Source organism: Pleurodeles waltl, chromosome 1_1 (genome assembly GCF_031143425.1).
Source record: "Pleurodeles waltl isolate 20211129_DDA chromosome 1_1, aPleWal1.hap1.20221129, whole genome shotgun sequence".
In the NCBI taxonomy this organism is placed as follows: Eukaryota; Metazoa; Chordata; class Amphibia; order Caudata; family Salamandridae; genus Pleurodeles; species Pleurodeles waltl.
In genome coordinates this window covers 806249099-806267562 of record NC_090436.1, presented here as the reverse complement: position 1 = coordinate 806267562, position 18464 = coordinate 806249099, and the positions used below count along the sequence as shown (strand labels likewise).

At 47.7% G+C, this 18464-nt stretch overlaps 1 protein-coding gene across 4 annotated transcripts in view; it reads right to left on the bottom strand.

The window, feature by feature from the left end:
* RFX3 (regulatory factor X3) overlaps positions 1-18464 on the bottom strand; it is a 555440-nt gene that overhangs the window by 210388 nt on the left and 326588 nt on the right. For all 4 annotated transcript variants that reach the window (XM_069228385.1, XM_069228414.1, XM_069228395.1 and 1 more), the window contains one exon: positions 17490-17748. In XM_069228385.1, coding sequence (XP_069084486.1) covers positions 17490-17748 — 259 coding nt within the window. The remainder of the gene's footprint in view (positions 1-17489; positions 17749-18464) is intronic.

The following is an 18464-nucleotide window of genomic DNA, read 5'->3' as shown; positions in this document are numbered from 1 at the left end:
GGGAATCCCTGTCCCTAGAAATTAGTTTTCAAGTGGGGAGGATGCGTGGGTTGGTAAGTAATCTGCAACTAGAATATGTCTCTACCAGATATATTGTTACCGAAGGTAAATAGCTTGTACATCTGATAGAGACTTTTAGTCTTTTAGTTGCAGATTCCTTCCCTCAGAATAGATACCCAAGCAATACCATCCTCAGGTGGGCTGCGAACCAAGATCATACTAGAAAGTCCTGCAGGAGCGAACGACCAAAGTAGCCGTCCCGACACACCTGACTGTAAAGGCAGTAATATTTAGCAAATGTATGCAAGGATGCCCACGTAGCTGCCAGGCACATATCCAGGACAGAAACACCGCATGATAACGCAGTGGAAGCAGCAGTTGCTCTGGTGGAATGAGTGTGCAAGCCCTCTGGGGTTGCTTTTTGGCCAAAGCGCAGCACATCTCGATGCAAAATAGTACCCATCGAGAGATGGTACATTTTTGCACCGCCTTCCCTTTCTTCACACTGACATATCCAACAAAGAGTTGATCGTCCATCTGGAAATCTTTAGTACAATTTAGATGCTCTTCTTGGATCCAGACGGTGGAGTCTCTCCTCCTCATGAGAATGATGTGGGGGTTAGTAAAAAGTAGGCAAGGTGATGGACTGGCCTACATGAAAAGGCATAACAACCTTGGGAAGGAAGGAAGCCTTAGTGTGCAACACCACTTTGTCAGGGTGCACAGCCAAGTAAGGGGGCTTTGAAGAAAGAGCCTGAAGCTCACTCACTCTGCGAGCAAAAGTGATGGCAACAAGAACTGTCTTGAAAGTAAGGAGCCGTAATGGACAATTGTGCATTGTCTCAAAAGGAGTACACATTAAGAGAGTAAGGACAAGATTGAGGTCCCACTGAAGCATGAAGCATGATAAATGGAGTTGGAGGAAACAATTGAGTGAGACCTTTAAACGATTGACAATAGGAGACTTAAAGAGTGAAGGCTGATCAGGTAACCTAAGAAAGGCTGAAATAACCAATAAGTACCCTTTAAGCAGAGCCTTGCTGGGCTAAAGAAAGAATGAACAGAAGAACCTCAGAAAGAGGAGCACAGAGCGGATCAACAGATTTGTTGGTACACCATGCCACAAATTTATGCCAACGAAAGGTGTATACTGTTTTGGTGTAGGGCTGCCTGGCTACCAAGATAACATCACAGACTTCGGGTGGAAGGTCAAAAGATGTCAACTGTCACCACTCAATCCCCACGCATGAAGAGGGAGACTGGACAGGTTCAGGTGGAGAACCGTCCCCTGCTGCTGCAAAAGACGATCCTCCCAAAGAGGCAGTCTGAGTGGAGGATCTATGGCCACGCTCAACAGCTTGGGATACCATACTCTCCGTGCCCAGTTGGAGCTACCAAGATAACTTGGGCCCAGTCGTCCTCGGAGGATGTACGACCTGGAAACTGTTGCAGTTGCTTGTACGAGCTGAAGTTACAATGTTGCAGAATTTATGTTTGCTTCTTTGTTGCAGTTTTGTAGAGTTCCTGGAGCAGTCAGCGGTTGATCCATCAGTAGAGGATGAAGTAAAGGATGCAATCCGAATCTGAAGAAACACCAAGAGGAGAGACCCTAAATAGCCCTGAGAGGGGGACTGTTCACCTAACCAGGTAAGCACCTATCAGGAGGGGTCTCTGATGTCACCTGCTGGCACTGCCCACTCAGATGCTCCCAGAGTGCCCAACTAACTTGGAATCCAAGATTGCAAAACCCAGGGACACTGTGGAGGAGCTCTGGGCACCACCCCTGGGGTGGTGATGGACAGGGGAGTGGTCACTCCCCTTTCCATTGTTCATTTTCATGCCATTGCAGGGACTGGGGGTCCCTGAACTGGTGTAAACTGGATTATGCAAGGAGGGCACAATCTGTGCCCTGGATTGCATTTCCAGAGGCTTTGGTAGGATACTCCTCCCATGCCTGTGACACCTATTTCCAAAGAGAGAGGGTGTTACACTGCTCTCCTAAAGGAAATGCATTGTTCTGCCTTCCTGGGATTGAGCTGCTCAAGACCCAGGAGGGCAGAAGCCTGTCTGTGAGGTGGCAGCAGCTGGAGCTGCAGTGGAAACCGCAGAAGGCTGGTATGGCAGTACTCTGGGGCCATGGTGGAAACCCCAGAGTACATGGGATTGTGCAACCAATACTGGAATTAGTTTTGGGGTACAATTCCCACTTATTAGATACCTCACATGGCCATATTCAGCATTATCATTGTGAAGCTATACATAGGTATTGACCTATATATAGTGCACACTTTAATGGCGTTCCCGCACTCACAAAGTACAGAAAAATGGCTGCAATGGCAGTCCTGAGGGAGTGTTGGTATGAGCTCCTTATGGGTGGCAAAAGAAATGTTGCAGCCCATAAGGATCTCCTGGAACCCCAATGCCCTGGGTACTTAGGAACCATATACTAGGGAGTTATAAGGGGGCGTCCAGTATGCCAATTTGGAGTGAAATACTGGGTTACCAGTATGTAAGTACAAATTTGGAACCAAAGGGAGCATAAGCGCTGGAGTTCTGGTTAGCAGGACTCCAGTAGACTGACAAGGAGGCCACAAACCACAAGCACTGGGGTCCTGGCTAGCAGGATCCCAGCAACAGTTAAAACATACTGATAAAAACTGACAAACAGGCCAAAAATGGGGATAACCATGCTAGAAAGAGGCTACTTTCTCACAAACCCGCATATGCCACCTGGCATGTGTCACTAGCAGGATGCAGAAGGCCATGAGGCCCAGCAGACTCAGAGTCAGTCTCACCGAAACCAAAAGACAGAGGCTGAAAGATCAGAATCATATAGCCTGAATATCTTGGACTCGCTTTTCGGGAGGACAGACCCGAGGCTGCACAGTGTCCAGTACTGCTCCGATGAAAGGGAGCATCTGAGAGGGAGTCAGGTGTGACTTCGGCACATTTATAGTGAACCCCAGCGTGTGCAGGAGGTTTTCAGTAGTGTGAAGGTGGGAGATGACTTTCTGGGGTGAGTCCACCTTCAACAGCCAGTCGCTGAGGTAGGGGAAGACTGAAACCCCCAACCTGCGCGGATGAGCTGCAACCACCCCCATCAGTTCTGTGAACACCTGAGGGGCACTGGTAAGGCAGAAGGACAGCAGGGTAAATTGAAGTGCTTGTGACCTACCAGGAATCGTAGGTAACATCTGTGGGCAGGCAGGATAGGGATATGGAAGTAAGCGTCCTGCAAGTCCAACGCTACCATCCAGTCTCCTGGGTCCAAGGCAGTCAGGACCTGAGCCAGGGTGAGCATTTTGAATTTCTCCTTCTTGAGGAAGAAATTGAGGTCCTGATGGTCTAGGATAGGATGTAAGCCCTTGTCTTTTTTGGGCACCAGAAAGTAGCAGGAATAACAACCACAAACTACTTCTGGCACAGGGACCTTCTCTATGGCTCCCTTGGCAAAGAGAGGCGCAAGTTCCTGGCGGAAAAGTGCCAAATGATCCTCCAGAATATGACTGACTGATGGAGGCATGGCTGGTGGGGCCGATTCGAAGGGGAGGGTGTAGCCCCTTCAAACAATCTGCAAAACCCACCTGTCTGTAGTGGTTGAGTCCCAGTGGGGCAGGTGGTGGTGAATACTGCCGCCAACTGGACCAGAGTGAGGTAACAGACTAGGAGGGTTTGGAGACAGCAGCGGGGACAGGGGTGGACCGGGCAGACCTCTGGTTCCCTGGCGCACACCCACATTAGATTCTGTGTCACCGGCCACGCAGCGGCTGAACAGCATGGGTGGCACGGTGGCTGGGACAGGGATGCGACAGGGAGCCCCTTCCGTGGCCACGAACAGGGCGAAAGGTGGACTGCTGGGGGCGAGGGGCAGACAAAAGGCAGAGGGACCAAGCCGTATGCAGGGAGTCCTTGAACCTCTCCAAAGCTTAGTCCGCCTTGTCTCGTAAGAGATGGGAGCCATCAAAGGGCATGTCCATAAGAGTCTGTTGGACATCCTCCGAAAAAACAGATGTACTCAACCAGGCCACTGTCATCTCAAATAATCTACCTAGCGAGTCAGTCGTGTCCAGCCTACATCTGATTGTGAACTTAGCCGCATCTCTCCCATCGGGGACAGCTTGGGAGAAGATAGCACGGGCCTCCTTTGGTATCTGCGCAGAACTTGCGCGACTGTATCCCACAGAGAGGGGTATAGTGGCCTAAAAGGTGTTGACGGACCGTAGCGCGAGACTGGAGGAAGAAAACATCTTCTTACCAAAGTGTTCCAGCCTTTTTGATTCCCAATCCGGGGGTGCGGAAGGGAATGCGCCGGAGGTAGAGGATGTCTGGATGACAAGGTTCTTAGGCTTGGGGTGCTGGAACAGGAATTTAGGGTTGTTCAGGGCGGGCTATGGTGGTGTGCGATAGTCCTGTTCACAGGGGCCCCTGTGTTGGGTCTGGACCAAGTACCCAATAGGACATCGGTGAGGTCTTCACTGAAAGGTGGAAGAGGCTCGGAAGCACCTTTGTGAGGAGATCTGACCTGATCTGAACAGTTGGCAGCTCAAGGCCAAGGACCTCAGCTGCCCTACTGACCACCATAGAATAAGTCGCTCCCTCTGCCGTAGCCACGGTAGGAGGAGACAGCATGCCAGTGTCTGGAGAAGTGTTCAGGTCACTGGCCTCGCCCAACTCCTGTGCCCAGTTCAAATTAGGGTAATCCTAGTATTCATAAGGGTCCCAGGACCCCTCCAATCCTTCCCCAAATTCATACCCATAGGAAAAAGGGGCAGAATCCGACCTGGGGTGAATAGGCCCCATCGAATACGTAGGTGGCATTGGCCAACACCGGTCCGACTTCGAGTTGTCGGGGATGAGGATCAGGTCGATGTCGATGGTGGGCACCATCGACATTGGGAGTGTAGACAATCCAACCAGCGCCGGGGAAGCTCTCAATGGTACAACCGGATCCGAGAGCGGATCCCGAGGGGACCTCGATGGCCAGAGCCGAAGCCGCCGCCTCGGAACTCGAAGGCCCCCCAACCGAACCCTTCTGGGCCCGAAGGCGCTTTATCGGGGTCGGCCTGCCCAAAAATGAGGCACATGGCCTCATGAAACTCCTAATTGGGCAGGGGTTCCTCTGGCTCCCAGAAACTCAGGGAAGCGCGGAGCGGATCCAGAAGCAGGCTCCGAAGACCGAGGCCTTGAGTATCGATGCTCCTCCTGCTTTGCATCAGCTGAGCGACGGGGTGAAGTCGAAGGGTGATGGGATCTCTTCAACTTCCTCTTACCTTGTCCTGAAGACTCCAAGGAAGAAGAATGGTGGTGGCTCCACAACCGGTCTCCAGACCTTCCCCTCAAGCGAGACCAGGACCTAAGGGGAGTCGAGCACCGGGCCGCCATAAGCTTGAGGGACAGCTCCCTCAAGGCCTTCGGGTTCATGGTCTGGCACTCAGAGCACGACTTTGGGTTGTGGTCGCGCTCCAGGCACCACAAACAGACCCGATGCGGACCGTCACCGATATCATGCGGTGACAATCCTCGCACTGTTTGAAACCGGTCTTCGGGGACATCCACGACGCACCAAAAAACTCACAAAAAATCTCGACATAAGGGTTGAAGTCGGTCAAAAAGAGACAAGAGTAGATCAGCGCATGGCATGGTAAGAAAAGACCTGACGTCATTGCGCTGAGGTGGCGTCTATGTATTACTCCCGACGTCATCACGGTGTCTATGAAGGCAACGATGCCTGCAGAGTCGACTGACGCCACCTACCGATGCGCAAGGGTATTGCTAGAAGAAAAAATCTTTGGATCCAGTCTGACACCTGGGGGAAAATTCTAAGGTAAGGAATCTGCAACTATAAGTCTCTGTCAGATACAGCTCTTCTTGCAGCCACCAACGACATCCAATCACGTCTAGACTGAGGCAACCCCACAGCACTCATACTCCTCGACCTCTCAGAGGCCTTTGACACGGTCTCCCACAGCACACTGTCCACCAGACTCCACGACATAGGAATCCGCGGAACAGCCCTGAAATGGATCCACTCCTTCTTCTCTATAAGGAATCATAGGGTCAGGCTCGCTCCCTACCCATCTAAACCCACAGGAGTCAGCTGCAGAGTTCCCCAAGGATCTTCTCTGAGTCCAACTCTTTTGAACATATACATGACCCCACTCGCAGCCATCGTCAGAAACCAAAGAATGAACATCGTGTCACACGCAGATGACACATAACTCATCATTTCCCTCACCGAAGACCCAGACACGGCCAAAAGGAACTTCCACTCGGGAATGGAAGCTGTCGCCACCTGGATGAGAGAATACTGCTTTAAGCTCAATTCTCACAAGACAGAGCTCATCACCTTTGGAAACGCCACCTCAGCATGGGACAACTCCTTGTGGACCACATCTCTCAGCACACCGCCTTCACCAACCGAGCACACCCACAACTTGGCATCATCCTCGACTCCTTCCTATCTATGACCAGACAAGTAAACTCAGTCACCTCCTCCTGCTGGCACACCCTCCGGCAAATTCGGAAAGTTTTCAAATGGATCCCAGCAGACTGCCGCAGGGCCGTCACCCACACCTTAGTCACAAGCAAGCTTGGCTATGGCACTGCCCTCTACGCTGGCACTACGATAAGAAACATCAAGAAGCTGCAACTCATCCAGAACGCCACCAACAGACTTGTCCTTAACCTCCCACGCAAAGAACATATCTCTCAGCACCTGAGGACCCTCCACTGGCTCCCGATAGAAAAACAAATCACCTTAAGGCTACTTACCCACATATAGAGAGCCATACACAACGTCGGACCGGCATACCTGAACTACTGTGCCTCCTTCCACACCCCCGCCAGATCCCACCGATTCACTCAACTGGCTCTGGACACTATCCCACCCATTCGAAAAAGCAACACAGGAGGAAATTCCTTCACCTACATCGCAGCAAAGTGTTGGAACAACCCGCCCCTATACCTCAGACAAAGCACATCACTCACCATCTTCAGGACGTGGCTCTTCAGATGAGGCTCCACCCTTCCCTCCACCACTCTCCCTCCAGAGCCTTGCGACCCTCATGGGTGACTAGCCGCACTTTAAAAAAACTGATTGATTGAGTGATTGAATGGAGCCTGCTGGGGCTGGCTCGACTGCACTAGTTTTATCGACTGGGGCTGACTCTGTACTGGCCAAGTTGGACTCCATTTTGCGAGCCATAACTGAGATCCCAATGGATTTTGGGGAACTGGTGAATGCAGTAGCACTGGAGTTAGGACTCTCATACAGGGTTTAGTCTATAGAGGGAGACCTCTCCGACCTCCAGCCACAAACGCAATCCCTCAAGAAGCAGGTGGCTACTCACCCATAGGTTTAAGGCTCTAGAGGAAAAGCTTGACAATCTTGAATGCAGGTCCCAGCGCAATAATGTGTACATCCTTGGCTTAATGGAAAGCGATCAGGTGGTGACCCGACTACCTTCTTCGAGACATGGTTCTCGAGTTGCTCCTGAGGAGTTGTCAGCTCATTTTACAGAGTAGTGTGCACACAGGGTGTCCCCCCACCACCCACCGGAGCACTTTCAAGACTAGTAGTGGCCTAGGTACTAAATTTCCAGGATAGAGACTGAGTACTCCAAGCTACCAGAACATTAGACCAGATCACTTATGGGAATACGCAAATCTACCCTTTTCCAGAATACAACGTTGCAGTCCAGCATAGACCGACATCTTTTGCTGGCATGAACTGTAAGCTACAGGCTGCAGGCATCAAGTACTCCCTACTTTTTCCGGTGAAATTGATGATGAATGGCAAGACCTGTTTCCTTACTGAGCCCGGAGATGCTTCAAACTGGGATGAATGTCGTAGGTAGGACTCTCCGGAGCTCGGTGATGCTGTGCTGTGCAGGGCAGAGGCCCCATCGTCTAACTTGTGATGGGGGCACCGTGACCGTAAGTACCCGTCATTGCATAATAGAGTCTCCAATATCTCTGGTGCTCCATCGCCTATTCAGGTGCATCAAGAGAGACCTTTGGCCCTTGAAGTGGCAGTGCATATACACAGAACTCTGCCAGCACCAAGAGGATCGGAGGACTCCTCCTCGGATAAAGACTATGACTCCTCCCAGTTTAGCACACTGTCAACTCCACTCCACTCCCCTTGGTCACTCCACAGACGGGTGAGGAAATCATTTAACTGGTAATTAGGCTGGGACATTCTTCGATGCCAGGCACGCCAGCGGGAGTCTACTGAGGTCAGATCCTTCTTCCCTACCCCACCTCCTTCAATCCAGCTGTGAACATCTGGATGCTCTTGATCATTCTTGGGGGAGATCCACCTGAGAGCCCTTGGATTGCTCTCCACACCCATTTGCTGCTGCTCTCATTAACTTCCCCTTGCTCTCCAGGGTGCCTTGTACTGTTGTGCATACCTTGATCATGGGCTATCTCCACTCGCATTAGCCTGGATATATATGCTGCTGACTTGTGGCTTGTGGTTGCTTCCATGCCCTCAGTGCTGCTCTACAGTGTTACCTCTTATGCCCCTGGGGCATTCTGTGGGCTGGTCTACATTGTGCTATATTTGCTGTTATTGTTGCTTCTGTTTGTGTGACTGCTATGTTATAGGATTTCCCAGGGTCCCACACCCACCTGCACTGCACCACACTACACTTTCAATATATCTTAGTAGAGGGGGTACTGGACAGCTTACTGGTACTATTGGGCTGCGTCTACACACCTAATGTGCAGCAGTTACTTTCCCTGCTATGCCTTCTGCCCAATTAGTACAATGGGCTCACATACCTTGGATAACTTGGGGGGACTTCAATTGTGTTCTTGACTCCGTACTGGCTAGGTTGTACCCACATCTCCCAAACTCAACCGCTTCTCAGCCCGCCACCTCTTTTTCACAAATGGCCACACAATGGTCCCTCCTCAACTGTTGGGAGAGCCCTGAACCCCATCACCAGGGAATACTCATTGCACTCCCCTACACATGACTTACGCATCAGATTGGATAGGTTCCTCTGCCATCCACCTACCCAACTGCTTGTCACAGTCGCAGAGTACCTTGGTAGGACACTCTCAGAGCACAACCATCTATTGCTACGCTTTACGTGGGGAGGTTCTAGAACCCGATCACCTACTTGGAAGTTGCAACCTGTAGCCTTGGAGGATCAGATTTTCCGGGAGACCACTCGGGACGCCCTCATTCACTGCTTAACTGAGAATGACAAAATTGCCTACAAGGAGGTCCTCAATTGGGATGCAAAAAAACAGTGATTTGATGGCATTGTATGCACACTGTTATAAGCACCAGGGCCACAGTTGCTCATAAATTGGATTACGTAGAGCAGGCTTGGTCAGGTTTTGAGCATGCTGCTAGTGAGTCTGAGGGGAAGTGGTGGGCGCTGCTTGATGCACGGGACCGTCATGCCCGCCTACTAGACTCAGTCCATTGCCTAGACTACATAACATACCAGGCTAGAACCCACGCTGAGGGGGACAAGCCGGGCCACCTATCAGCATGGCTCATGAAACGTGAGGTCACTGCTATGCCAGTTCAGTTATCTGTGCTGGTCCTGCATCAGTTGCCTACTCCCTGGCAGATATTCACAAGGTGTTTTGCACACATTATCAAGCATTGTATGCTTCAGGGGAGATCCTGTGCCCTACTAATATAGATGACTTCCTCACCCTGCTTGCCCTCCTACGTGTCTCGGCAGAACGCTACCAACTTCTATGGGGCCCCATCACAGAAGAAGAGATCCGCTGTGCTATAAGGGACTCTCCCACACGTAAGACCCAGGGATTCGATGGCTTTCCAACCAAGTTCTACAACACTTATAAGGATCTGTTAGTCCCCAAACTAGCGGAATTCTATGCCACGGCACTGGACACTGACATTCGTCCTTGTTCCCTAAGTAACGCACTGCTTGTCTCCGTGCCTAATTCAGACAGAGAGTCACTGGATGTGGGCTCCTATCGTCCCTGGCCTTAATGGGGTCTGACTATAAGATCCTCAGTAAAGTATTAGCCAAGCACTTACTGACCAATAATCCGCATTTGGTCCAGGAGGACGAAAATGTGTTTATTCTGATGTTGCTTAATTTGTGGGGACTCCATCCGATGCTTGAGGGGCCTCAGCGCTGCATCCCAATTCTGCTTGCCTGGTATTGGACCTTGGAAAGGAGTTTTCATATGGTAGAATGAGAATATATGTTTGCGGCCCTGAGGAAGATTGGGGATGAGGGAGGGATTGGTTCGATGGCTCAAGTTACTTTATACAGAACAATCAGCTAGAATTAAGATCGGACAGTTGATATTTGCTCTGATCCTGGTGCAGCAGAGGTATGGGACAGTGGTGCCTACTGCAGCCGCTGCATTATGCACTGGCAACTGAGCACCTAATGCAGAGATTACGCCAGTCAGCGCAGGACTAGGAACAGCCACTCTTTGGTCAAACACATGCACTTATGCAGTTATACCCTATGCCAGTGGTTCCCAACCTTTTGACTTCTGTGGACCCCCATTTTATCAATACTGGAGCCCGGGGACCCCCACTGAATCAGTATTGGAACAAGGGGACCCCTGAGGAGTCATTACTGATAGCTGGGACCTAATATTATTAAATGTTTTAAGCAGCCGCGGACCCCCTGAGGAGGCTTCGCGGACCCCCAGGGGTCCCCGGCCCACAGGTTGGGAACCACTACCCTATGCTGATGATGTCCTATTCTATGTGAGAGACATATGGAATGGTGTAGACTCTGTGCTGGGGAACCTGACCGCATTTAAGATGTCAGGACATAGAGTGAATTGGGCAAAAAAGTACATATTTCCCTTGCACCCAGAGTGCCTTCCGAAAATGGTGGTTGTGAACTCCCATAGCGTGAAATGGGAAGCCTGCATGTTTCGGTACTTGGGCATTAATGTGTATCATTCCCCCAAGGATTTATTAGAGGGAAACCTCATGAAAGGGGTGGCCTCCCTGCGTCCCCTAATCACATTTTGGTGCTCACTCTCACTCATGGTAGAGGGTAGAATTGCCTTATCTAAAATTGGATGGCTGCCTAGACTTCTTTATTATTTTACAAACCTGCCTGTTCTTGCCCTGCAGCAGACATTCTGCATGCTAGATGGCATGCTGGAGGACCGGCTCTGGAATAAAGGCAGGCGCAGAGTTGCTCTGGCCAAGCTTCTGTTGCCTACAGCCACGGGTGGCCTTGGGGCCCCAAACTTCGAGCATTACTATGGGCACAACTCCAGTGGTCAGCTCCCTGACTTTCGGGGCTTAAACTGGCAGAGATCTCAACCATATTGGGCAGGGAGACACGTTACAAGGTGTGGGAACCATTTCTACCGCAGTCATCGCTGTCCACACATTTCAGCATCCTTCTCCGCATTGCCTATTGTAGGGCCTTGAGGTACTCACCGGCACCCTGCCATATACACCTGATATCCAACTGAGTACTCTCCCTGGCTTTTGTGCAGCAGCTGGCAGGGAGGGACTGTCAATTTGGGAGTTCCTGGAGGTGGGCATCCTAGGAAGACCTGTATCTGGACCACGCTTTAGTCTCCTTTTGACATGCTTTCAGAGCAGACCGCTCTCCCAGCAGCTCAAATTTTACTGCACCGGAAACTACTTGCTGCGATTAAAAGCTTCTGGAGCACAGTGACCACTGAGTGATTGTACACCCCACCATTCAGGGGCTATTTACACTGGGTGGAGAGGGGGATCACATTGATTTTGAGAGACATTTGTGATCCAAGGACAGATTTATTGGCTGGACTGTTGGCAACAGTTACTCCAGTAGCCCTGTAAGGTCTCCTGAAACGCCTGCTTCTGATATGTCCAAATGAACATCTTGCATCTTGTTTATTTGACCCCAACTAAACTGCATTGGATTTATCCAACAACTTCCAGAATGCCCCAGAATATGTGTGGAGTGGACACTGTGGTAGCTTTGAAGTTGTCAGCTATTGATATATTCCCAAAGAAAGACCATAGTGGCGCTCTGTTTGCTGGTGGAGTGAGGTCTGGGGAGGGCAGGCGTGGGTAATTTTGGCTTTAAGGCAACACGTCTGGATGCATTTAATAATCCACTGCCTATACCTGCCTTAGATATGGGCTGACCTTCATGAGGCTGTGCATAGGCTACAAAAAGCTGTTGTATTTTAGGGAAAGACTTGATCCTATCAATGCAATATATGACAACACACTTGATGTCAATTGTGTGTTCTCTCTGCTATCAAATTAGACTGTGGGACGAAGACCGGTTAAAACCGGTGTCTGGTTAAGGTGGAATGGGGAGACCACCTTAAGCAGGAACTTTCAGCTGGTTCTAAGGACATCCATGTCATTGTGGACCTGGAAAAATGGTACTTACAGCATGAGTGACTGTGTCGCTCACTGATACGCCCAAATATGTCTACCAAGAAGGCAACCTTCCAGGACAGAATCTGCAAAGGGCAAGAATGCAGTGGTTCAAAGAGAGGCCACCAAGAGTCTGGTGAGAACAACTTTTAGATTTCATTTCAGTAAAGTACAGTAAACAATTCTCAATATAAATCATAAACATGTGGTTTGATATTCCTGAGTAAAATAGTGGTCAGAGATTACATACTAATCGTCACATGCGATTATTTTAATGCAGTTGAAAACAAATGAAAGCCTCTATTTTACTGTGAGGCAGAAGAGAACTTAGGACAGCCAACAAGTGTTTTGCCCCTCAATGGTGCCCAGGCCTAGAGCTTTTTTGAGGTTAAAATTTGTATGTCAAAAATTGCGTTATGGTGGGCCTCACTTAGATTGTAGGTAAGCCGTATTACTCAGTCCTTGTTGTCCTAATTGTGTCTTCAAGTAGTACATATTCATGCTTGTGTAAGGACATATTCATGCTTGTGTAAGGACAGACTTTTGACTGTGCTGCATGAACCGAACAGACTGCTTCAAATGAAAGATATTGACCACTCTTTCAAAAGTATTGTGAAGGTCACTTCACTATAACATCTAAGAGGCAGCCGCTGGAATGCTGCCACCCTAAGATCACTTGGGTAAGCTTTGCATGAGACTGGATTTAGGACCGACCCTTGGAAGGGTTGGAACTGACGTGGCTCGAAGTGGGATTAGTGGCGTGGACTGTAAACCCCAATATAGGGAGCAGGGAGATGGCAACTTGGGTGTGGGCTAGGATAAGGGTTGGCCTTGATGTTCAACTGCTTATGTGTCTTATAAGTCTGTGTGGATGGTTCGATGTCAACCGTACTCATGCACCTTGGCATGGTCTTAATGGGAGGTCCTGGGTTGACAGAGGTCGGCATCCTTGAGCACCTCTTCCTCCACTTGGACTCATACAACTTCAGGAATTGGATCCGATGATCTCTTCGGTGCAAGGCATGCTTTGCTACAGATTTCTGGCATCTCTAAAGATGATCCATACATTGTGTTGTGGGTTCACTGCCTCTGTCTGATGCTGAATGGTCTTTTTTGTCCTGAAAGCCCAGCAAGAATCGCAGGGGGTTTCATGTGCTCCAGAGAGAGGGCAGATTGCAGACAACGTGGAAGCATTGGTGCCCGCAGACATTTTTCAAGGGGAGGCATAATTTTACCAGGGACTGCGCAGGCAGCGTAACACTACAGGGGCCACAGTGTTACGCTGCACTGTCAGCCTGCAAACCAGGCTGTACCTAAATCTGGGGCGGGGGGGGATGATTAAGCACCCACCCCCTTGCCCTAACCCACAGGCGCCCATGCATGGAAGTCAGCCCATGGGTAATTTGAGTGCCACCTAAGGGCATCCCTTGAAGGGTATTTGTTCCATTACAATCTGCGCCTCTTCATTCTCTTACAACCATAAGGAGAATTAAAATGTACACGGTCGAGGGCCAAGAGGTCTAGTCCTTCGATGACTATGTCCTGAGTGCTTCGAGCAGAGAAAAGTTAAAGGAAAGGTAAACGCATTAAAGTAGAAGTCTTCTTGGCGATGGGAAGAGAAGCTATGGACTAAAGGGCTGCGATGGTCAGCATCAAATCCGTTGAGACCATGAGGAATGTTGATGCATGTCCGAACCCGATGGTATAGAAAAACAATCTAACAATGGAGTCAGTGCTCATGCGCATCGCTATCATAGGTGGAGTCACCAAAACCTTGTGACTCAAAAGACGTCTTTAAAGAAAAGCATGTTGCAACAGTCCGAGCCCAACAGTAGATGGCAGCAGCATGCTGAGCATGTGTATCCACAGCCACATAAACATAAATGCGTGTGGGTATGCATATGCATATAGCCTTTTGCCAGTCTGTTGCTTGCAATTAACTCTTCTCAGCCAGTTATTGAAATAGGTAGACATTATCCCTCTCTACAAATGGCAATATCTCCCCTGTTGAGTCCCTTGCCTTCAGACTAACATACATTCTCCAAATCTGAAGAAAAATTACAGTGATCATTTATCAAATGAACCATCACATTTAGACTCAAGATCTCCTAAAAGTCAGAGTCTACACTTTTGAATTGTTGTGAGAACATCCTGGGGCCCTTAGAAGGCTGACTTAGAGCCCTGCTCTTGATGGTCTCTCAGAAGACAAGGGTTTAAGGACTTGGTGAGTTTGACTCTGGATATAATGGATGATGGCAACTCTAAACCTTGCACTTTAAATGCATTTACTTGATTAATTCATGTTTCCATAAGGACTAATAGTCTTTTTGGATTGAATTTGATTATTTTATAATCGATCCCCATTTTTCACCATTTTTGTATTAGGTTGTGTGTAGCCTAGTTGGCTGGGGTAATATGGAAGAACCGTTTAATTTGCAGCCCTGATGGTTTCTCAGCAGTCTGCAATGCCACCAACCATTAAGAGTGCCTGAAATATCAATTATTCTGGTCATATAACTGCAAGTCTCACTTATGCTGTCCCTCAACATTCTAGTCTTTCTGACTTCATTATCAACATTTACTTAATTTTGGCATCACCTGAAAGGGACGGCTTCCATTTGCAGATTTATGCTGATGACTCTGAAAGCTGGTCATGAAATTGGAGTGGTATTAAGGTGATTCCACACATTGCTTCCTCCCAGCCACCCATGCCTTGTTAAAGTTTAGCCAGTTTACTGAAATGGAGACACAACTAAAACCCTTGTAGTGGATCTTCCTTGAAAACTCAAATCCTATTCTTCCACTCCACAACTTTGGGGAATAATTTCTACCTTGTACAAAAAGCCCCAGATCCACTTTCTTCCCCCTTAGTGGGAGAGGAAACAGTGTGGGATGTTTTTCTGGAAGAACCACCCTTGCACCAAGCTTTTTGGGCGCAAGTGGCTGCTTTTATCCTGTTATAACTTCAAGTACCGCTTCAAATATGCTTAACTCACTCAGCATGCTTTTGTAACATTGACTAACAATGACTGCCCTCGTTTACCCACACTCCCACACATCATAGTAGGTTAGTGTTAAATGCCCGAGCTGAGACACTGTATATCACTTACTTGATGACATCAACATGAATATGTGAAATAGAGGACAAAATATATAATTTGGCTCAAATGCACTGTTTTCTATGATGGGGAAAAGGAAAAGGTCCATCCAGTCTGTCAGGCTTATCTCCAAAGTCTGAGGTTTCCTCATCGGTACAGAAATCTAATTCCTGTCACGAGTCACCAATAGGCTGTGCATCACGCAAACCCAGCCCCTCACAATAGCACAGGTAGCTTTTGTCTCTCTAGGTTTTCAGTTGGAAAGCTGCACAATCCTGATACCCCGCATTACTATATTCCTGAAGGAGACACACCTTACACATGGAGTGTGGATTTACCAATTGGCATAGATGGTAGCATTGTGGCAGAACTTGGAAGACATTCTGTACATAACTGACCCTGAAAACCAAGAAACTATGCACAGAAAAAATAATTTAGAAACCTATACACCTATTAGTTCTCAATATCTGCTTTTGACCTTTGGTAACCACTAACCCACTGGTGTTTCTAGAAGTTATAGCATGTTTTGTAGAATAATTTGTGGGGCATAGAAGGTTCTGAGACAGTATTTTCACGAGGCATATGGACTCTGAATTGCCAATGTGTGGGAAAGAATAATGCAACTCCAACAAGGGCAAGTACTTAATAATTAGCTATGACTATTACCAACCTCTTGGAGTCTGGCAAGAAAAGTTCAAACCACTGTCAGCATTGGGATTTCACCTCCATAATCTGCAGAAAGTGAGGACTCAGTTTAGCATTTTAGGTTGCTAAGCCCTTGTATGAGAGATGGACCTGACAGAAGGTTGCTAATGCATTCGTTCAAGTCACTTGTTTAATTGACTGACAACTCTACAAGATGCAAACCTGCGGCTGTGTCACGTTACACACGGGAGTTTCATGGAGTTACATTATTCCAATGAATTATAAATTGCAACTTTCAAAAATGAAAGACTCATATGGTGCTAAGGGGGAATAAATAATTAACAGCAAGTTAAATTCTTCTAGAACATATATAACATTATTATGCTTCACGAAGTATTGCTGTCAACAGGCCAGGTCACCGAAACTTACTTTAAATCTGTGGATTGCTCTACGTGGTATGAGATTACGGTCACATAAATGCATTGAAATTCTCTCAAAAGTATTTAAATAATGAGTGCTCCTATAGACTCCCCGTCGGCATTCCTTCAGGTTCTTCAACCTACATGTTCTCCAGTATAACCAGGTGTTTTTTACTTTAATATGCTGGGTGCAGGAAGTGGTGAAGGGGTCCACAGTTGGGGTTTCCTTTTGTTTACTGTTGTTCTACTTAATTATAATAGAATTTTTTTGTCCGATTTTAGCAACATCTGCAGTTGGCTCCCATCTGGGCACATAATGATTATACGATATATATTCTCCTGTGACATGCTGCTCAATGTCGACAGCCACGTACACACTGTAACATTCTTGATCTGATAATTGTATAACTCTTTGATGCCAAATTACCACTGAATATTGGGACATCGCTTCGTCATTACTGTGTTACATTTTGGTTGCAATTGTGATGTCAATTCTGATTAACTGCTTTCTCGTGATGTAAAACAAAAAAATCAATAAAAAAAAGATTAAAACAAAAAAAGAGTGCTCCCTGGCGTTGGGCACACCTTCATGGCACCTTTAATTTAACAATGAGGATAAAAGGGCTATTTGCATGGAGTCTGTAAAATTAAAAAAAAAAAAAAAAACTCAGCAGCTGCATGAGGCAATATCATCTGGGTGGAAGTCACACGAGGGAAGGGTGGTATGAATTTTTTAAAGCAATGCTTGTGAAAGTGGGCAAACGAGGGCAGATGTTTAGGTTTGCCTTGCATGTCTGCGTTTATGGCAGCAGAATCATTTACACTCACACTGAAGAAATGGAATTGCAGCATTCACTGTTTAATTTGGTGTTTTTCTAATAATCAACCAACATGAAAATGCATTTCTTACAGACAGCAAATTCCCCCGTCATCCAGAACATGAATAGGCTTGGACAAATGAGTACTTACCGTAGATGGTGAGGCTCGGTTTGTGTGAGAAACAGGGTGACCTGAATTTTCCATGGAATTGCCTATGAGGTACGTCCCTCCAGAGCTGCTGATGATCTGTCCGCCAGCGACACCCATTTGGATGCCTCCAGTTCCCACCATATTGTGAGATGAAACCACTGTAGTCACCTGTGCGGACCCTCCTTGGGCTTCAAAGTAATTTCCTGCTGTATTTTGGCTATACATCTGGGCTTCTGTGTAAGGGTATGTTGTTGTTCGGCTGTGAAAAATTAAATACATTTTGTGCATTAGCTATTGACATTTATTGCATTGCGGTGATTTTTTATAAAACAGGCATGTCTAGTTGGAAAGCGTGCAACTGAACAGCTTACAAAATAATGCAGAAACAGATAGTTCTTTTCACATTTGGTTATGGCATCTATAACTTTCAGTTAATAAAACGGCGTCAGCTGTGCACAGCTCACAGAACACAGCTTGATGCATCAGTAATTCCCAGGTCTATTTATGACATTACACACAAGGAACTATTTGCCTTTAGAGAAGAAGGCAAATTGCCATCTACTCGGTGTCGAACAGTCTATTCACTAAATAAGACAGAGAGGAGAACACTTGCAAACCGAAATATAACAAATTGGGACGCTGTGTACCGATCTACGACGTCTTCACTAAGCCTCCACGATTTATAAATTAAAACAAAGGATACTCTTTAACTACCGCAAAAAAAGGCAGGATTGGGAAGGAAACTAAACTATGCTATTACTGCATGGCAAATAGCTGTCGTTAAACTGGAAAACAAACATTAATATATAAGAAACTGATACCTAGCACTAAATGTTAATGAGCTTGTATTAGTCACCAAGAAAACCAGAACAGAAAAGAGGAATGCAGGAGACCCAACTGCAGATACCAAAGCGGCGCACACACCTGTGGCTGTGAAAAGGAAATAGCTGAAAGAATTAACTTTACAACATCTCC